The sequence below is a fragment of the Eptatretus burgeri genome, chromosome 10, assembly GCF_056783735.1.
Source record: "Eptatretus burgeri isolate ZD-2024b chromosome 10, Ebu_testis_v1, whole genome shotgun sequence".
Classification (NCBI taxonomy): domain Eukaryota; kingdom Metazoa; phylum Chordata; class Myxini; order Myxiniformes; family Myxinidae; genus Eptatretus; species Eptatretus burgeri.
The window spans coordinates 29,988,845-30,011,377 of record NC_140970.1 but is presented as its reverse complement, the minus strand read 5'-3'; the positions used below and the strand labels follow the sequence as shown (position 1 = coordinate 30,011,377).

The following is a 22,533-nucleotide window of genomic DNA, read 5'->3' as shown; positions in this document are numbered from 1 at the left end:
GGGGTATACAAGATGGAAATTACAGGGACTTTCAGGAAGGAAAGCAGGGAATTTGAAGGAGGTGGGTTTTGGGGTGGATTAACGGGGGTAGAAAAGATCAAAGATTTGGATGGGGGACAATAAGAGGTGGTGGTGAACAGCTGTTTTGAAGGCCTGGAGGGAAGAATGGAATTGAATAGAGTGAGGGAGTTTGTTCCAAAGGCGGGAAAAAAGAGGAATGAAAGAGTGAAGGTGAGCAATGATTCGTGATTTTGGTATTTTTACCAGAAAGGGGGTTGTTGGTGGACCTTGAGCACCCTGCGGAAATATGGTGGGGACAAATCATAGTGAGAGCGGAGGGGAGGGGGGCGAGACCGGAGAGGAAACAGTAGAACACAGAAAGACCACCGACCTGCCTGCAGTGAGAGAGTGAGAGGCCCAAAGACTCAGCCTCATCGCAGGAGATACCAATGACTCTAAATGCCTTGGTTTCCACAGCGTGAAGCCGAGAAAGGTGGGAGGCAGGAGCACCAGCCCAAAGGGGAGAGCAGTACTCCATCAGGCTGTGGACAAAAGCTTTGTATGTGGTCAGGAGCTCAGGTGGTCCGAGGAAGGACTTTGCATGACGGAGGATTCCCAGTCGGCGACTGGCTTTGGAGGCGAGGTTGGAAATGTGACTTTCTCACGAAAGATCATGGCAGATAGTGAGACCCAGAAGCTTGAAAGAAAGGACTTCTTCCAGAGAATTGTTGAGAAAGTGGATGGGGGGGGGGGGTTCTAAATGGTCCTTTCGGAGAGACATAGTGAGAGTGTGAGATTTGTCTGGATTGAAAGACATGTTCCACGTGTTGGACCAGTTTGTGATTTTATCCAGATCTGCAGTGAGCGAAGAAGCTGCTGCTTGCCGGTCTGAGGAATGACAGATGGTACGGCAGAGGGTGGAGTCATCAGCAAAGAGGTAAAGAGGATTTTCCAGAGAGTCCGAGAGATCATTGATGAAAACCAGAAAAAGAACAGGGCCCAGAACGCTACCTTGAGGAACTCCAGCCTGCACAGGAAGAGGGGATGAAAGAACTCCATTTAGGGCCACACGTTGACTGCGACAGGAGAGGAAGTCTGCGAGCCATGAGTGGAGATGGCCTTGAATACCATAGGAAGAGAGTTTGGTGAGTAGGGCAGGGTGCCAGACTGTGTCAAAAGCACGTGATATGTCCAGGGATACAGCTCTGATTTCATGTCCGGCATTGAGGACCTCCATACATTGTTGGGAGAGCAGAAGCAGCATATCCAGGGTAGAGTGACCTGGTCTGAAACCAAATTGATGATGGGAAATCAGGCCATTTGAAAAGAGGAAGGATTTAATGTCTGAAACGATGATGGATTTCATAACCTTGCTGATGATTGGGAGAAGGCTGATTGGTCTGTAGTTGCAGGGATCTCTTTTTGCACCTTTTTTATGCAGGGCGGTGAGGTTAGCAGATTTCCAAGCAGATGGCAGATGGCCTTGAGCAAATTAGAGGGTGAATAGAACAGAGAGAGGGTGAGCAAGAGCAGAAGAGCAGGTTTTTAGGACATGTGGGCTGATGTTGTCTGGACCGGTTGCAGAATCTGAGTCAAGGTTTGACAGCAAGCTCTCCACCTTGTCAGGAGAAAAGGACACAGAGTTCAGGGACAGTTGGGTGCGACTAGGTAAGGTGGTTGGGTGTTACATTGAATTCAACCACCAGTTATTTTGAGGTCAAATTTGTTTTATGGATTTTGCAATCATCATGCTCTGCACGAGGTCTTCTCCTTTTTCTTCTTTTTCTGTCTGTCTGTGTGCAGGATATCTCAAAAAGTTGTGGATGGATCTGGATGAGATTTTGTGGACAGTTTGTGTTTGTGACAAGGACAAATTGATTCGATTTTGGTGAAGATCCGATCCGGATCCGGATCCGATAATTTTTTAAAAATGATTCTTCACCATTGAGAGATGGGGCCAAAAACTATATATGGAATGATATTTCAAAAATGTATTGGACCCGACATGTTCTTGTGGATCAGGCATGATGTGGCGGCTGTATGCGCTCTACCGAGCGCCCTTCTAGTTGTCTCTTGGTTCTTTTGAAGCAGTCTCTTGGCAAGGGTTACAACCTGGAGGAGTTGGCACTCCGACGCAGGATACTCGACTGAGGTGGCAGGAATTTTTAATTTGTTCAGGGTACCTGTGATTACACGTCACCTTTTCATGAAAGACACCGTGGGATCTTTCACGTTCACCGACCAGTCCTGACAGACAGTATACCTGGCTTATATAACATCCATCTGATGGAGACCCTACATAATGATTGATGCCTTATCCTACATGTGAAACACTCGGCTGACAGTTTATCGCTGGGTCGACATTTGAACCAAGACGATCCGATGAGCCCGATTATGAATACATGGATTTGACGAACAAACAGAATGTCTGCATGTATGATCCTGTCACAAACACAGGGATGTCCAGAAGACTGCTGTAACCTACAATTAGGGATAAGACAACATTCGGAGCGGGGTGTTACCCAATTTGTGTGTGTGTGTGTGTGCGTGCGTGCCCAGCTGAAGAAAATGTACTTTTCCACTTCAGGGTTGTTGTCTTTTGAGAAATTTATCCTAATTGCTCCTCACTGTTTTTTTTGACGTTTTTTTCTCTTAACCACCTTACCCTCCACCTCACCCCTCCACCTCACCCCTCCACCTCACCCCTCCACCTCACCCACCTCCCAGGCCAGCAAAGAGGTGGGTGAGAAAGAGACGTCGATCATCACGAAGGTGGGGTACATCGCATAAAATTACAACTGCACCCTAGTTTTCCTTTGGCAGGCAATTATTTTTGTTATGTTTTATTTTTTTTTTAACATTATGTAACTATGTGGTGATGTAGTTTTTATAGTTATGTAACTATGTGGTTATAATTATGTAACTATCGTTATATATTGTGAAGTAACTCTGGTTATGTCATTTTTATAATAATTATGTTACTCTTGATTATGTATAGTTATATGATTATGTAGTTATACACAGTTTAGTGACTGTGGTTATGTAGTTGTTTTTTTTATATAAATATGTATACATGTGGGTATATAGTTATATATTATTATGTAGTTATATATAGTTACATGATTATGTAGTTATATTTAGTAATGTAACTATGTGGTTATGTAGTATTTTATTGAAAGTTATGTAACTTTGTGGTTATATAGTTATATATAAAGTTACAAGATTACATACTAGTTATATACAGTATAGGTAAGTGACTGTGGTTATGCAGTTATATATGGTTATGTAGTTTCGTATAGTTACATAAATATGTGGTTATATAGTTATACATACTTATGTAATTATGTGGTTATGACGTGTTTTTTTTACAATTATGTATATGTATATGTATATATGTATATATAATATATATACTGTATATTTATATATACTATATATATATATATATATATATATATATATATATATATATATATATATATATATATACTGTATATTTATATATACTGTATATATATATATATATATACTGTATATATGTATATATATATATATATATATATATATATATATATATATATATATATATATATATATATATATATATATAGTTATGTAACGACGTGGTTATGCAGTTATATATAGTTGCTTGATCATGTAGTTATATTTACCCTTGCCGAAGGAGAGGGTATTGCATTTGGGTCCGTGTGTGTGTGTGTGTGTGTGTGTGTGTGTGTGTGTGTGTGTGTGTGTGTGTGTGTGTGTGTGTGTGTGTGTGTGTGTGTGTGTGTGTTTGTCCGCACAGAACTTTTGTGTTTTTCTCTGCAAACCTCTTATCATATTGAGACAAAATTTTTCACCATAGGTGCGACTATTCATGTAGAATGTTTTAATGATAATTATGACATCATACGTTACGTGGTGTGGCAGCCATATTGGAAAAATGGAAAAACTTTGGACCTCTGTATTTCTGAAACCCACCAAGGAAAAAATTGAAACTTGGCACATAGGAAGTACTCCTCATGGGGAATGATTGCGATTTTTTTATGACGTCATAATTGCATATGTAGAATGTTACATCCGATCAGTATGAAAAATTTTGAGGGGTTATCTCAGGATAAAATGGTCTACAATTTTTTTTTGGTGATGTCATCAGTCACGTGATTCGGCAGCCATATATATATATATATATATATATATATATATATATATATATATATATATATATATATATATAAAAAAAATTTTAACCTTCAAAAATCTTCTCTGAAATGGCTGAACCAGTTATCACTGCCAGCATTTATAAAGTGGCAGTTCTAATTATGTCTCTTATTAATTACATAACACACCAGTATACAAACGCCACACAAAACACACCACACGAAATACAACACACAACACCACAACACACCACACAACACACCACACAAAACAAGTCTTGGTGATAGTCTGCAATCTCTGTTCTTTTAATTGTTAGTTATGTGACAATGTGGGGAGGGGAGGGGGGCACATAAATTATCTATGTAAATGTGTACCATGTTGCGTCACCTGATGGTGATGGAAGAGGGTATTACAATCTCCTTTTTACCTGGGCAACACTGAGGTTAAAGCACTCTTCACATGAGTAAATTTGCCCTCCTTCACTTTTCCCACCCCCCCCCCAAAAAAAAAAAACAACAGAGTGGCCTGTCAAAGCCTGTCATCGTGTGTGAGACATTTCTCGTAGGAAGGGACATCAGGACGAATGAGAGTTGGGGGGACAAAGAGTGGGGGACGTGAGGACGGTGATTGGTGGGGGAGGGGGTCAGGCACTCTTATGCATGGGTAAATTTGTCTTCCTTTCCTTCTCCTTCTCGCCGAAATTTTTTTGGCAAACACGACGACTAATTAGTCCATCAGCGAAGCGACTGGTAGGCTCTGCTGGTGTAAATATATGTAGCTGAGTGACTATGTGGTTGTGTAGTTATATACAGTTACTATCAAATACAACCCATCGCTTCACTGATGGGTATATTGATGGGGGGGGGTAAGAACGAGGAGGACAGAGGGCAGGAGGGTAGGATGATTGGTGGGAGAGGAGAGAATGAGGAGGGAGGGGGAATCGAGGAGGGGAGGAAGATTGAGTAGGGGAAGGACAATGAGGAGGGGGGGAGGGAAGGCAGCATGAGGGGAGGGCAAGGGAAGGCAGTGTTAGGGGAGGGTCCATCCTGAGATAACCAACGTCCGGACACATACGGAGATAACCACTGTCCGGACATATCCGGCCATATCCACCGTCCAGCTCGCGGTTTGAGTCAGTTCTCTCCTCAGTACGCAGTCATGAAGTGCATCCTGGCCATCCACAGAGCTGAGGGAATTCATTTGGTTTGTGAAGCTAGCTGTTGGCACTTCGTTATAAAGGAAAAGGCAGAAATAGATTACAAGGGAATGATTTAAGAGATTAAGGAGGGGGGATAGCAAGGGTTTAGACATATACGGAGGGGAGGGTCATGGTTATCATTTTCTGCACAAACTTCGACACATGACCAATCATTTATATATATATATATATATATATATATATATATATATATATATATATATATATATATATATATATATATCATATATATATATATATATTCATTACATGAAAACTGCACACTTACGCTAAACATGTTCTTATGGCATAACTAGTTTATACTACACCCGTTGACCCCTAACATGTCCCTGCAGTAATATAATCATGCGACCTTGATTATGTAGTCATATTGTTATGTGACTGTGATTATGTAGTCATATTATTATGTGACTGTGGTTATGTAGTCATATTGTTATGTGACTGTGGTTATGTAGTCATATTATTATGTGACTGTGGTTATGTAGTCATATTGTTATGTGACTGTGGTTATGTAGTCATATTGTTATGTGACTGTGGTTATGTAGTCATATTGTTATGTGACTGTGGTTACGTAGTCATATTGTTATGTGACTGTGGTTATGTAGTTATATTGTTATGTGACTGTGGTTATGTAGTTATATTGTTATGTAACTGTGGTTATGTAGTCATATTGTTATGTGACTGTGGTTACGTAGTCATATTATTATGTGACTGTGGTTATGTAGTTATATTGTTATGTGACTGTGGTTATGTAGTTATATTGTTATGTGACTGTGGTTATGTAGTTATATTGTTATGTGACGATGTGGTTATGTCGTTATATTGTTATGTGACTGTGGTTATGTAGTTATATTGTTATGTGACGATGTAGTTATGCCGTTATATTGTTATGTGACTGTGGTTATGTAGTTATATTGTTATGTGACGATGTAGTTATGTCGTCATATATATATATATATATATATATATATATATATATATATATAGATATATATATATATATATATACATATATATATATATATATATATATATATATATATATATATATATATATATATATATATATACATATACATATATATATATACATATACATATATATATACATATACATATATATACATATATATATATACATAGTGTTGTGGTTGACGAAATTCACAAACCACCATTCAGGTCCCTTAGGTGAGATATCTCTGTAAGTATATGTGTAGTTAGGCCCAAACCCGTTGTTTAGAGGGAATAAATGTCATTCACTCGGGCTGCGACCCCTCTTGATAGCCGTTTTTCTTTTACTATCTTTATTTTGGACCAGCCGCCATTACTACCACCACCAACCACGTCTCAACAGCCATCACACAACAACCACCAACCACAACGCCGCTTCACAACAACAACCACCAACCACAACGCCGCTTCACAACAACAGCCACGACCTTTACCGTCACAACTCGCCACCATCGCATCACCACCATTCTTGCGCCACTTGTGGGCACCGATACTGGACTCGTGCAGGGCGCGCACCGAGCAGCGTGTTCAGAAACATCACAGACTTTCCGAGGAAAACGGATCAAAAACGACTCACGCCCACTTCTGTTCCGTCCTATCGGTGAGCGTGGGGCGATTTGGCCCCGCCTCCAGGGCATTGGAGTGTGGTCGCTATATGCAAATTCATGGATCAAAAAGCATTCACGCCCACTTTTCCTCGGTCCAATGGGGAGCCAGTTGGAGGTGAAGGGTCGGAGGTAAAGGGTCAAAGGTGGGGGAGCGAGGCCACGGGGGATATAAACGGCTGCGTTCGTCAGTCAAGGAGTTCGAAGTTGGGAGTTCGCGGAGCCAGTGAAGAGTTGGGACGAGTCAAGAGAGGAGACGGAGAGGGCGATCGGACGAAGCTGTGGAGAGGCGGCGGCGGCGAAGGCGGTTGAGGGGGTGCTCGCGTCGGAGTCGGGGAGCTGCGGAGGGAGAGGCCGGCGGCGCGACCGAGGTCGTGGTGGAGACGCTCGTCGCGGGACCCGAGACAGGGAGATATCCTCCTTTCCCCCGAGCATCAACAACCCCCTCCTGTTTCCCCCCGCGCTGAGATAGTGCGACAAGGGGGCCCCTTTCCCACCCCCTACCAGACACTGTCCGCGAGGCCCGCGGAGTTGGGGCGCCACCGCCACTTTGCGTCTCATCATCAGACGGGTAGGCCCGACGCGGTCTCGGCCCCAGGCCCGCCTCATCCTTGAGGGTGGTCCTTTTCTTTTGCTTTGGGTATATGTGTTGTCGGCGCCGTTTGTGAAGTAAAATTGTATAAGTGTCGCCGTGTGCTCGGTAGTCGGATAGCTCTGCATTGTCTTCTTCTTTTATATTTGCTTTTTGTGTAATATTGTGTGTTTCTTCTCCTTTTACATTTGCTTTTGGTGTAATTGTATATGTGTGCTTTCCGTTCATCGCGAAATAAATGTGCTTATTGTTGAACTGTTTTCCCGTTTCGCTTCATCTTTTCCTTTATTGAATCTCCATCTTACTTCACGTAAAGGGTTGGTCGTGGGCTAAAACGCCCGATAATTAATCGAACCGTCGGGGCCGACGATAACACCGCTCGGTTATCCCGATAGTACGGAACGGGTCGCTTAAAGTGGCCCGTGTCCGAAGTCGACCTGCGGCGAGGTGCGATCGTCCGGTCTACCCTCCGTGTGGGTACTTAGGTAGGTCGAATTTGGCGAGCAACCCTATCCCACGCGGGGGGCCGATTGGCACGATCGTGGTGAGGCCGAAAGGTCCACCCATGACTAGTTCCCGGCGTTAGTCCGAGAGGGTCACGACTGGATTGTCCGTCCGGTGGGCGACGTGCCGCGATTCGAGTTACGTGGCCGTTCGCACGCCGGCGGGCGCAAATCCGCAACAATATATATATATATATATGACATGATTATGTAGTCATATTGTTATGTGACGATGTGGTTATGTAGTTATATTGTTATGTGACGATGTGGTTATGTAGTTATATTGTTATGTGACGATGTGGTTATGTAGTTATATTGTTATGTGACGATGTGGTTATGTCGTTATATTGTTATGTGACGATGTAGTTATGTCGTCATACATATATATATATATATATATATATATATATATATATATATATATATATATATATATATATATATATATATATATGAGACATGATTATGTAGTCATGTGGTTATGTAGTTATATTGTTATGTGACGATGTGGTTATGTAGTCATATTGTTATGTGACTGTGGTTATGTAGTCATATTGTTATGTGACTGTGGTTATGTAGTCATATTGTTATGTGACTGTGGTTATGTAGTTATATTGTTATGTGACTGTGGTTATGTAGTTATATTGTTATGTGACTGTGGTTATGTGGTCATATTGTTATGTGACTGTGGTTATGTAGTTATATTGTTATGTGACTGTGGTTATGTAGTTATATTGTTATGTGACGATGTGGTTATGTCGTTATATTGTTATGTGACTGTGGTTATGTAGTTATATTGTTATGTGCCGATGCAGTTATGTCGTCATATATATATATATATATATATATATATATATATATATATATATATATATATATATATATATATATATATATATATATATATATATATGACATGATTATGTAGTTATATTGTTATGTGACGATGTGGTTATGTAGTTATATTGTTATGTGACTGTGGTTATGTAGTTATATTGTTATGCGACTGTGGTTATGTAGTTATATTGTTATGTGACGATGTGGTTATGTCGTTGTATTGTTATGTGACGATGTGGTTATGTAGTTATATTGTTCTGTGACGATGTAGTTATGTCGTCATATATATATATATATATATATATATATATATATATATATATATATATATATATATATATATATATATATATACATATATATATATATATATACATATATATATATATATATATATATATATATATTGTCGCGGATTCGCGCCCGCCGGCGTGCGAACGGCCACGTAACTCGAATCGCGGCACGTCGCCCACCGGACGGACAATCCAGTCGTGACCCTCTCGGACTAACGCCGGGAACCAGTCACGGGTGGACCTTTCGGTCTCACCGCGATCGAGCCAATCGGCCCCCGCGTGGGATAGGGTTGCTCGCCAAATTCGACCTACCTAAGTACCCACATGGAGGGTAGACCGGGCGATCGCACCTCGCCGCAGGTCGACTTCGGACACGGGCCACTTAAGCGACCCGTTCCGTACTATCGGGATAACCGAGCGGTGTTATTCGTCGGCCTCGACGGTTCGATTAATTATCGGGCGTCTTAGCCCACGACCAACCCTTTACGTGAAGCAAGATGGGGATTCAATGAAAGAAATGACGAAGCGAAGCGGGAAAACAGTTCAATAATAAGCACATTTATTTCGCGATGAACGGAAAGCACACATATACAATTCCACCAAAAGCACATGGAAAAGAAGAAGACAAAAAGCAAATGCAACAATGCAGATCTAATACCGACTACGCGAGCACACGGCAACACTTATACAATTTTACTTCACAGACGGCGCCGACAACACATATTCCCAAAGCAAAAGAAAGGAGAACCACCCTCCAGGATGAGGGGGTAGGCGGGCCTGGGGCCGAGACCGTGTCGGGCCTACCCGTCTGATGATGAGACGCGGAGCGGCGGTGGTGCCTCAACTCCGCGGGCCTCGCGGACAGTGTCTGGTAGGGGGTGGGAAGGGGGCCCCTTTTGTCGCACTATCTCAGCGCGGGGGGAAACAGGAGGGGGTTGCTGATGCTCGGGGAAAGGAGGATTTCACAACATCGCGGGTCCCGCGACGAGCGTCTCCACCACGACCTCGTTCGCGCCGCCGGCCTTTCTCTCCGCAGTTCCCCGAATCCGACGCGAGCACCCCCTCGTCCGCCTTCGCCGCCGCCGCCTCTCCACAGCTCCGTCCTCTTCACTCCGACTCCGCGAACTCCCAACTGCACTGAACTGACGAACTGCTTCGCCCCTTCCAACTGCGAACTCTTCCTCCGCTTCCAACTCAACTGTTCCTCCTGCGAACTCAACTGCCTCGACTGACGAACGCGGCCCCTTATATCCCCCGTGGCCTCGCTCCTTCATCTTTGACCCTCTGCCTCCGACCTTTCACCTCTCTTGCTGGCTCCCCATTGGCCCGAGGAAAAGTGGGCGTGAATGCTTTTTGATCCATGAATTTGCATATAGCGACCGCCCTCCAACGCCCTGGAGGCGGGGCCAAATCGCCCCTCGCTCACCGATTGGACGGAACAAAAGTGGGCGTGAGTCGTTTTTGATCCGTTTTTCTGCGGAAAGTCCGTGATGCTTTTGAACAGGCTGCTCGGTGCGCGCCCCGCACGAGTCCAGCATCGGTGCCCACGAGTGGCGCGAGATGACGGTGATGCGATGGTGGCGAGTTGTGACGGTAAAGGTCGTGGCGGTTGTGGTGAAGCGGCGTTGTGGTTGGTGGTTGTTGTGATGGCTGTTGAGACGTGGTTGGTGGTGGTAATAGTGGCGGTTGGTCCAAAATAAAGATAGTAAAAGAAAAACGGCTATCCTGAAGAGTCGCAGCCCTCATGAATGACATTTATTCCCTCTAGACAACGGGTTTGGGCCTAACTACACATATACTTACCGAGATATCTCACCTAAGGGACCTGAATGGTGGTTTGCGAATTTGGTCAACCACAACAATATATATATATATATATATATATATATATATATATATATATATATATATATATATATATATGACATGATTATGTAGTCATGTGGTTATGTAGTTATATTGTTATGTGGTTATATTGTTATGTGACGATGTGGTTATGTAGTTATATTGTTATGTGACTGTGGTTATGTAGTTATATTGTTATGTGACGATGTGGTTATGTAGTTGCATTGTTATGTGACGATGTAGTTATGTCGTCATATATATATATATATATATATATATATATATATATATATATATATATATATATATATATATATATATATACATATATACACATGACATGATTATGAAGTTAGGTGCCACGTTTTGATGAAAAGGACCATATTGGGGTGAACCTTTTTCTTGATTAAAATGTAAATGTCTCGCAGATTTCCCTCTTATATGACATTGAGAGCAAGTGCACCAGAACTAAAAAAAATTCTCCTACTCTTGGTTGTACAAGTAGGAATGTTTAAAGATGGGTACTTTCACTCAATCTGAAAACCTGAATACGAAGTATGTTTTGTGTCATGTCGGACAAAGTTGGCCAGTGTATCCCATCCCACAACATATCAGATACCTTTTGGTGTGCAATGGAAAAAATGGACATGTTCTGTTTCATCACAATGTGTCTGTGTCTTTGGCCACTGAGTCAAGGTACAGGGATATGGCTTCGCTATGTTCGAGTTCAGGGGGCAGAGAAATCTTTGTAAGATCTGTCGCTGTATTGTACACAACCCCAAGAGACATTTTCTATACATGTTGGTCAGTATGTGTCGTCAATACCAACCTTTTGAGAATGGTATGATATCTTACAAAGATGTACTGTATTACTTGTCTTTTTTGTGCTATATCCTTGTTTTTTACCCTCTCCAGAGGAGAGGGTATTACATTTTGGTCCGTTTGTCTGTCTGTCTGTTGATTGTTTGTTTGTCCGCACAGAACACGAGTGTTTTTCTCTGCAACCGCCTGTCAGATTGCGACGAAATTTTCACCATCCGAGCGACTACTCATGTAGAATGTTATAATCATAATTATCATGTCAGTCATAGGTCACATGGTGTGGCAGCCATGTTGGAAAAAAAGCAAAAACTTTTGACCTCTGTATCTGTGAAACTGCACCCAGGAAAAAATTTAAACTTGGCACATGGCAACTACTCCTCATGGGGAATCGTATGATTTTTTTGAGGTCATAGGTGCCTTTGTCATGACATCATAATTGCAGACGTAGAACGCTACATCCGATCAGTATGAAAAATTTTGTGGGTCTTCTGTTGTAGTGCTGTTGAAATAAATTGGTCCAAAGAAAAAAAATTGATGACGTCATCAGTCATGTGGTTCGGCAGTCATATTGTTTTTTTGGAAAAAAAAAAAACAACACAAAAAAATCTTCTTCTCTGAAACAGTTAACCAGATCGAGATGAAACTTTACAGGTATGACCACCTATCCATATGGAACAAAATGTTCACACTTATGATGTCATAGGTCACATGGTTTGGCAGCCACGTTGGATTTACCCTAAAACCTATAAAAAAAATCTCCAGAACAGCTGGACAGATCGAGGGGAAACCACACAATGTTCCCCAAGCTTTGGGGATACCAGGGTGTTCATGCATAATTAATAAGACGCATGGTCTGGCGGCGGCCATATTAGATTGAGCGAAAATCTTCAAAGAAATTCTTTCTCTTGAACTGCTTCCCGATCGAAGTGAAACTTCACAATTATGGTCTAGTAGTGATGGGGAAAAAACGTTTTAAATTTAAACCTGATCAAATGTATGGTCTGGCAGCCAGAATTAGTTATTTTTTGATCTGGGTTCTTTTTTATTTATTCTTTTGAATAAGGCTCACTTGGCTGTGCCTGGATGGGTTTGAGGGTCGAGGAGTAGCAACTGCAACGCGAATCCTCTCCAGGTTCCTCTTGATCACTCCATCTTTGCTTGTTGCTTGTTCGGGTTCCTTCTGATGACTCCAATGCAGGACTGTACCTATTTGGTCTTCCATGTGATTTGAATTGAATTTATTTTCATTACAGTCTAAATTCAATTGAATAATAATTTTAAAAACATCATGGGTCAGGGTCAGGTGTCCGTTCAGAGCAGGATTGCATCAAAGCAGGACATCTTAGTACCTGGTAATCACTGCCAGCAGTTTAAGGTGGCAGTTCTCGTTACGTCGATACTTGTTTTAATACACAAAATACACTTCACAAAACCGTACAAACACCGCAAAAAAACAAGTCCTGGCAAACATGTGCCATCTCTGATTGCCCTTTTTCTTGTTTATCTTTTGTTTTCTTTTTCTTTCCTTGATGTTTTATCTCACTATCTTTGACAGCTTGCTTCTTCGAAGCACCTCCAGCCTGGAGTGAATAATCCACCATTTTTGCCAAAACATCAAGATCTACAAAACGAACCAAGTGGGTATGATTAAACAATAAAAACTAAAGTTTGGGAAGGATATTATCTTTACCCACTTTGTTGCAGATGGATGCAACTAATATTTGCACTGCACTATAGTGCCATTCATATTTGCCCTGATGGGGGCAAGCACTGTAGTTCTCATGGTGACCCATCGTGGTGTTTTTGAGTGTTCTACATTTGCTAGAGCAACGATGAAGCAACAGCATGTGATATCCAAGTCTGTGTGCTGTGTAATTTGAACCTGAAAGTGATGGGGGCTTCCAGAATATCTCTTTGCTCTTGTCCTTATTGGTGGTTTGTGTAGAAAGCATGAGAAGGTACTGTTGGAGTACATTAGGTGAGCTGATGTCAATAAGATGTCAGTAAGATGGGGTGGAGGAACAGGTGGGTGTGGGTGAGGGGTGGAGGAGGGGGAGGGAGTGTCGACTTCAAATGCTGGAAGTTCTGTACTAACGGAGTCCATAATCTCGTGCATAATTTCAACCGCTATCGGACGTCGTATGACCTTTACCTCTTCCGATCTTGCCACGATGTCAGTGTGCTTAGCCCATTTACTTCACGGTCATCGTCGAGCAACTAGACGTTTTGTGTTGGAGGAATGAAGTTCACGGTAGTGCTGTTGAAGTTCAAGAGAAGCTGCCTGAATGCCTCTTGTTGACGATGGCCATTATTTGGCACAGTTGTTGATCAAACGTAAATTAACATTTGCCTGTTGAACCCTGGATATTGCCAAGGTGTTGCCACCTGAAGGCATATGTTGTTGCAACGTTAGATGTGTTGCAGATGGTGCTGCACAATACAAACGCACATTAATCAAGAACAAGGACATATTCTATGGTTAGCCTAATGTCATATTCCTTATGTGTGAAAATACAACTACTGGCTTGAATGCAGTTTATGAAAGACACCCATTGATTTATAGTTGGATCTGCTTCACCATGATTTCCACCCATTAGTTATGCCACAGCACTGCAGTATGTCAATGAACAAAGTTGAACATTTGCTCTTGACTTGTCTGTGCATTATCCAAAAAATGAGCTCCCAACACTTTATTATGTGCATTCTGAGATATGCATACACTTGTTTTTGGGAGTTGGCGGTTCCCATCTGAGCAGGTATCTCATCATGTTGGGATCCCAGGTTCAAATCCCATCCACAATATTGATTTGGTCATTATGGACAAATGTCCTTTTGTAATTGACGGAAAAGTGCTCTGATGTCGACCAATTTGCTCTTGTATAAGCTCATCCATGAGCTGAAGGTCACTGTTGTTTGGCAGATAAAAATTTTCTTTGAGTGGTTCTTTGAGGATATTCTTTGCTTGTGTGCCATTTGTAATAGCGTGCTAGTAATGTTGTGATGCTAAAATAACTCAGCCTCTCCAAGATGAAAGACACCACCAACATCCTGATTGGGGGGGAACATCTCAACACAAGGTACAATGCCTATAGAAACTGTACCCCCTTTCAAATTTTTCACTTTTTGTTGCCTTGTAGCCTGGAATTAAATTGCATCAAATCAGAATTTTTCCATCTTTATTTACACATCATAACCCACAGCTACCAAGTGAAAAACAAAGTCTACAAATCTCAAAAAAAATAATTAAAAATACAAAACTAGAATATCTTGGTTGGGTAAGTGTCCACCCCCCCCCCCCCCCCGAGTTAATACTTGGTGGAAGCACCTTTGACAGCAATTACAGCTGTGAGTCCATTGGGATAGGTCTCTACCGACTTTGCATACCTTGATTAGGTAATATTTTCCCATTCTTCTGCACAAAACTGTTAAAGCCCAGTCAAGTTACGTGGGGAGCGTTGATGGACAGCAATCTTCAAGTCATGCCCGAGATTTTCAATTGGATTTATGTTGGGGCTCTGACTGGGCCACTCAAGGACATTTATCTTTTTGTTCCTCTCACTTCAGTGTGGCTTTGGCTGTGTGCTTTGCGTCGTTGTCATGCTGAAAGGTGAACTTCCGTCCCAATTTCAGCTTTCTTGCAGAGGGCACCAGGTTTTCCTCTCAAATTTTTCTGTATTTTGCTCCATCCATTTTCCCTTCCACCCTGACAAGTGCCCCAGTCCCTGCTTCTGAGAAACATCCCCAAAACATGATGCTGCCACCACCATGCTTCACAGTAGGGATGGTGTTCTTTGGGTGATGTGCTGTGTTGGGTTTGTGCCAAACATAACATTTTGCATTTAGGCCAAAAAGTTCCATCTTGGTTTTGTCAGACCATAAAACATTTTGCCACATGCCTTCAGAATTTGCCCGAGTGTTTTTTTGCATACCTCAAACGGGACTCAAGGTGGGCTTTTTTGAGTAATGGCTTCCTTCTTGCCACCCTACCATGCAGGCCAGACTTGTGGAGTGCTTGGGATATTGTTATCACATGCACACAGTGACCAGTCTTTGCCATAAAGGCATGTAGCTCTTTCAAAGTTGTCATTGACTTCTTGGTGGCCTCTGATCAGTCTCCTCCTGCTTGGTCATCCAGTTTGGAGGGATGGCTTGATCTAGGCAGGGTCTTGGTGGTACCATACACCTTCCACTTCTTAATGATTTTCTTGACTGTGCTCCAAGGGATGTTTAAGGCCTTTGAAATATTTTTTATACCCATCCCCTGATCTGTGCCTTTCCACAACTTTTATCTCGAGGTCTTTTGAAAGCTCGTCGGTGCTCATGGTTGAGTCTTTGTTGTGAAATGCATTACCCAGCAGTGGAAACCGACTGGAACAGCTGATTTTTATTCTGAAATAATCAGTCACTCCAATTAAACCACAGGTGGAGGCCAATTAACTTGGTGTGTGATTTTGAAGGTGATTGGTTGCACATGAGCTAATTTACAATTACTATTATAAGGGGGGTGGACACTTATCCAACCAAGATATTCTCGTTTTGTATTTTTAATGAATTTTCTGAAATTTATAGAATTTGTTTTTCACTTGGAAGTTGTGGGTCACAATGTGTAAATCAAGGTGGGAAAAAGTCTGATTTAATGCAATTTAATTCCAGGCTATAAGGCAACAAAAGGTGAAAATTTTGAAAGGGGGTGTTTTTTTGAAAAGGGTATAAAATGTTTGTGAAAAAACAAAACAAAAGGTAAACAAAGCACTGTATTTACCACATCATCTCATTAAAACATAAGGGCAGGGGATTCCAAAGGGCATGTTTCGCTGCTAACTGCCGTGGAAGACATCACAGGAATCTAGATACAGAAGCCACAGATTATGAAGGAAATGCTTTGGATATAAATTTGTTAGTGATTTCAAGGTTTAATGTTTTCTGTGAACTGAAAATCTCAATCGATTTGTTTCACTCTAACTTCTGCATCTGTAGATGTGAACTCGACAATCATCCCAAGCAGCACACCATACAATGCTGTACGAAGCATTATTTGGTATGTCTTCTCTTGATTCCTGATACCATATAGATGGAGACTGTGCTTCATCTATATGTCATTTTCTATTCTCTTTATATAGATGTAGACCGTGCTCCACCAACATGCCAATTTCCGTATGCTCCTCGGTTACCTTAACCTTCACTTCTGGCGTCTATTGTCGTTGTATCTTCCTTGTCTCCTGTCCCAGTTCTGACAAAGAGCCTGTGAGAGCCATTGAAGAAAGAACCAGTGGTGGAGAACCTGATAAGAAAACGTTCCAAGCTCCCTGGCGTTCACATTCCATCTCCACTTTTTCCCACTCTCAAACTATTGATCTCCCGAAGTCACGTGGACAACAGTTTCGCCCCCCTCTCCTCCAGAAGCTTGGACGTCAGAACACACTGTGAGTCTGTGCAACGAATCACTTGTCTTGTGTCTTACCTGACGTGAGCAAATGACGATGAATAACAGCAGTATTGTTTTTCACATTGTTGCAGTGTAAAGACAGTATATTGCAGCTAAAAAAACTCATTATATTCCAATATGCTCATGTGCTCCTTGTCAACACCTCAATTTGCACCAGGATTATGTGACAGGGTTGAGACTTGTATTACAGCGAGAGAAAAAGCAAAACTAGAGCAAAACATTTTTGAAATGTAAATGGATATATCCTTCGATGTGAAGAATACATTTAAACTGTACATCCCAGCACATACTGAGCACCCACCATTCTATCCTCCAGAGAGCCACGCGGAGGGGGCCGGAGCATGGCCGTGAGAGCTCCTTTGCGTCGCTCAGCTTCTCTGGGAGGAGGCATTGGGGATGTAAAGCAGATTCTCCTGGACTGGGTCAGAAAGCAAACAGAAGGCTATCCGGTTAGCACTCCAATAGTACTCTAATCCTGTGATTATTAGCAAGCAACACCCATCCTAATATCCTGGGTGTTTTGCACACCCACTTGATTTCAGGCATGATAACTAATGTATAACTCGTAAGTTTCAGTCATTACTTCGAGCAAATTGTACACAGCAACACTTGATGCAGGGATCGTGATAAGCACGGGTGTTTTAGGAGGGTTCCTTATATCCTCACGCCATCATTTGAAACTGTCCCTCCATCTCATAGCCTTTGCACCGTGCATACTCCCTCTATGCAGGATGTTAAGGTGGTGAACCTCTCATTCAGCCTGACTTGTAACCCTTGTGTTGTACATGATCACTGTGTGCAGGATGTTGAGGTGGTGAACCTCTCATCCAGCCAGACTCATGGCCCTTTCACTGTGTGTGGTTCCTGTGTGCAGGATGTTAATGTCATGAACTTTTCATCCAGCTGGGCGGATGGGTTAGCCTTCTGTGCTTTGCTGCACTCATCATTCCCATCTGCCTTCGAGTTCAGCACTCTCAGCTCCTCCCAGCCTCAGAAGAACTTCAAATTGGCATTCGACACCGCAGAGTAGGTTTGTCTGGATGGCTGTCTGGCGCTCGTTTGTGCATGCTTGGTCAACTGAATGTGTCTGAATCTGTGTGTTTTGACTTCCGTCTGAGATTGATATTGTATTTACACCGACAAACATTTTTCATGACATGTCTATCAGATCTCATTAAAGGTTTTTGTAGGATTTCTCAAGGCTTCTGAAATATTGATAATATTTTTCAGAATAACATGTTGATATTGTCCCTGGATCCTGGAGGAACCCACCCATTGAGCACGCATGGGCCTGTGGAAAGCATGAAGAATTATAAATTGTTAATGGCTCATCAGAAAATGTGTAAGCTTATTTCGCATAGATCCATGTTAAGAAGCCTCTGGCCTCGTGCCCAACGTTGCCATTGGAGTTTTTCAAATCAGTCTCGCTGCCCTCTCCATGCTGTCACCAGCCTCTGGTTCAAAACAGTAAGGTTCGATTACTGCCTCATCATTGCTGCTGTTGCTCACAGTGACATCCACTTTCTATGTCTTTGTTCTCCAAATGCATTGAGGAAATTCTGCTGTAGTCATGGATATCGCAATAGCTTGACTCACTCAAAAAATTCCTTTTGGTCTGAGATGCCATGTTAACCTTGTGACATCACAACATGCTGGTCCTGAGATGGCAGATTTGAGGATATACCGTCAGAAAAAAATTGTAATTCTGTCATTTTCTTTCAGAAAAGGGGTTATTTCATCAAAACTAGGCAGCAGACAAAAATTTAATTTTCAGAAATGTGTTTCTGAAATGGTATCCAATTTAAGAACACAAATGCCTCGGAGGCTGCATTATCCCTTTAACAGATGACTGCAAATTGCTCATTTCCCATGGACTGATAGCTTTAGAGTAAAGACTGTGATTGCACTAATTTTAAGTGAATTTGCTATAATTTGAGAAGGAAACTCATTCATCTGTTTGTGGTTTTCCTCCCCCATTTATCGCAGGCGGCTGGCTCACTGCGACCGGCTCATAGAGGTGGATGACATGATGGAAATGAGGCACCATCCGGATCCTAAATGCATCTTCACCTATGTTCAGTCTCTCTACTCGAGCCTGCGGCAGCCACTGGGCCGTTAAGGAGGCGAGAGGAGTTGTAGGATGGAGAAGAATGATGTGTAAAGATTTTATTTTGCTGTTACTTTGCTGTGCAGGTCAAATCAACATTATAAACTCTGAATTTGACTAGATAGTTCATGATGTAACTTGGTATCAAGTTCCATTCAAACAATGAGGTTTATGAAAAAACATTTTGATACACTAGAAACACCTGATCCGACCTGGAGCAGCCTAGCGGTAGGGGGTATTGGGGGAGGTGTGGAAAATGTATTTTGTGCCGCGGCTAGTAATTCCTACTGTCTCCAGCAGGGGTTAGTAAACCACTTTCACTGTGCCGCATGTACATGCGAAAATCGTAAGATATCTCTCCACCTTCCTGGGAGGGGGGGGGGATGGGGGGTGCGGTTATTCCGATGACCTGACCATGGGTACCCCCAGCACGTATGCAAACTTTGGTGGAGATTGGCCCAACAGTGTTTTTTTCTATGATTTTCAGACATACACACCCACAGAGAATTTCCTTATTTTATATCGTAGGACTTATAGATGCTTGTGTTACTTTTGGTTTGAATATTATTTTTGTATGTTTGTTTTAAAGTCATCACAATGAAATTGTTTCTCATAGAGAAAAATATCTAAATGATCTTGTATAAATAATATTAGTTGATATTAACTTTTATTGGCACTTGTACTTGTAGTTTGGAATGCAATGCCTTGCTTATGAATCTGGCCACATTATGGTCATGCAGACTTTGAAAACGTTTGGCAACTTTGACAGAACCAGCTTGAGAAATTGAGAACCAGTGGTATTACAGGAGAGGTGATTCAGTCTTTGAAACAGGCTTGCCAGGGAATTTTTTTAATCGAAATGATGCAACTACAATAGCTGCCAGAAGCTAGTCCAAGAAGAGTTATATAATTTTGTGGACTGTATGGTGGCCCAGTGGTGAGGGCACTGGCCTAGCTGCCCAAAGGTTATGAGTCCAAATTATATGCAACCTGTCCTCATTTCAGAAGAATTAGCATCTATCAGATTGTTGATTAAAACCAAGCTGGCTCACTAATAGCCTTTAGAGAGGAGGCAATTTGCCTGCCCCAGCAGGTATGGCCTACAGGTGGCACACTTCATGGTGGTGGTGGTGGTGGAGACTTACACTTGTATCAAAGCGTAGGACTGTTCATGATGAGTTGTTTCCATTGTTTGACGTCAAAGTTGACTTAATAGCCTCAAGGCAACCTGAGATGGACACGAAAATGCTACTGATGAAAATGGCAGTGCATTCCACATCCCTCTAACTGGAAGAATGAAAGAAAGGTTCTATGGTCACACAATCGCGTTTCTGAGTGAGAGTTTCCAGTAACTTTCAAAATGGGTTACAGTAAGTAGAGTACAAGCAGTTGGGTAGTCTGTTAGTAAAAACAAAGACAAAACAACCTTCTAAACATTGCAATGAGTGTGATATTTGATGTTTTGGTTTCACCTGTGTTTGGGTGCTACTCTTGAAATGAATTTTTTTTTTCCCCTTAAAATCACCTGAACAGCATCAACACCTATTCTCAGAGTGCCTTTTCTGGAATGCACATTACTAATTTAATATCATTGCAGGGACTTTATTCGGCCAACGTTTTTCTATTTCACTGATGTCACAATTAAAGCCTGGCGGCTTTCCTGCATTTCCTTAAGGTCTGGAAGACCAGAGCTTGATGCAAATAGTCAAGAGAACCTGTTGAACAATTACGTTTTCGAAACGACCTCAATCTCCAGAATAAGCTGAGGTTCACTGGCCTTTACAAGGGGGACATCCACGAGTCACAACAACGAGCGTTGAGACTTGTACAAAACATCAAAATTCAAGGAGGAGGAGGAGGAGATTGGGACCAGACTCTGTGCAGAGCGTTGGTGCTGCTGAAGCAGTCTCCTTGGCTATTGGGCACAATCCTGGATGGGTCACCACTCCGACACAGGATACCAGCACGCTGGCACTCATTTTGCCAACCTTGGAAGGATGACTGGCCGAGTTAACCCCACCTGGTATTAATTCAACAGCTGAGTAGGATTTGAACTCAGGACCCTAGATTCCAAAGCCCACCACCATAACTATTAAGCCAACACCAGGCATAAAATCCAAGGCTTAATGCTATAATAACTACAAAGTTCATATAACACCTTACCAGGTGCATTATTTTAATTTTAATGGAAATCGCCCCAAACAAGGCATAAAGCCATTTTAGGTAAGGGGATAAGGGAAGGTTGGATTAAGCAAAACAAAATAAAAGAAAGAGAAAAATAACAAGAAAACATCCAAGACACAGGAAGTAGCAGAAGTCAGGTGAAACGCAATGCAACCTCAAAGATGTAGGAAGTAGGATTGACATTCATCTCAAAGCTGGGTAGGTTGTAGGATGTGAATCATGTTACAGGTAGCGAATTCCAAAGCGAGACAGCACAAGGGATAAAACTATCTGCATGCCTTTTTATTCTGTACTTTGGATCAGCTATACAACATGGGGGTGTAGACATGGCCAACCGAGTCTTGCGTCCAAACACTCGTACAGGAAGAACCAAGTTAGAAAGTCCAGCAGAACATTTTCCAAAAAAAATCTGTAGAACAAACTAAGAGTGGCAATTGACTGATGGTGAGAGAGCAGTTGATAAAAGTCTTGAGAAAAAGGACATGGGAAGGGTCTCTTCATCTCATGCTTTGCATTTCCGAGCATTATCTATATTAGTTTTGTTCTGAACTTTGACTAACAGGTGCATTGGCAACTGTGGATGCAAATTTCTCCAAAATTAGCATAATGGGTTTAGGGTGATAAAAAGATATAAAATGTTGCCAATTAAACTTGATTGATAATTAACTTGAAAAAGTAAATGTTTTTAGCATCGAGCACAATGTATTGTTATAACCTTTTAATGGGAAAAGTACTCAAATACAACATGATTATTACATCTATGTGCTTGAACATGTATCTATTTTTAATGATATTGTCGTGTCCAGGGGATTAATCCATGCCTGGATGGATGGCCAAACAGTTCTCCCTTGGAGGCTGACAGCAGAGAACCCCAGAGATTAATGCACACACGGAAAGAAATGGCGGTA

At 41.9% G+C, this 22,533-nt stretch overlaps 1 protein-coding gene across 2 annotated transcripts in view; it reads left to right on the top strand.

Moving 5' to 3' along the window:
- The window catches only part of LOC147018203 (uncharacterized), a 23,099-nt gene extending 2,119 nt beyond the window's left edge, over positions 1 to 20,980 (top strand). Inside the window, exons 2-8 of one of the 2 annotated variants that reach the window (XM_085897669.1) lie at positions 2,728 to 2,772; positions 13,444 to 13,525; positions 16,866 to 16,926; positions 17,117 to 17,311; positions 17,651 to 17,783; positions 18,209 to 18,360; positions 19,321 to 20,980. In XM_085897669.1, coding sequence (XP_085753795.1) covers positions 2,728 to 2,772; positions 13,444 to 13,525; positions 16,866 to 16,926; positions 17,117 to 17,311; positions 17,651 to 17,783; positions 18,209 to 18,360; positions 19,321 to 19,453 — 801 coding nt within the window. In that variant the 3' untranslated portion in view covers positions 19,454 to 20,980. Of the gene's footprint in view, positions 1 to 2,727; positions 2,773 to 13,443; positions 13,526 to 16,865; positions 16,927 to 17,116; positions 17,312 to 17,650; positions 17,784 to 18,208; positions 18,365 to 19,320 lie in introns of both variants that reach the window. The other variant, XM_085897670.1, reaches the window with a different exon arrangement.
- Positions 20,981 to 22,533: the final 1,553 nt, after the last annotated feature.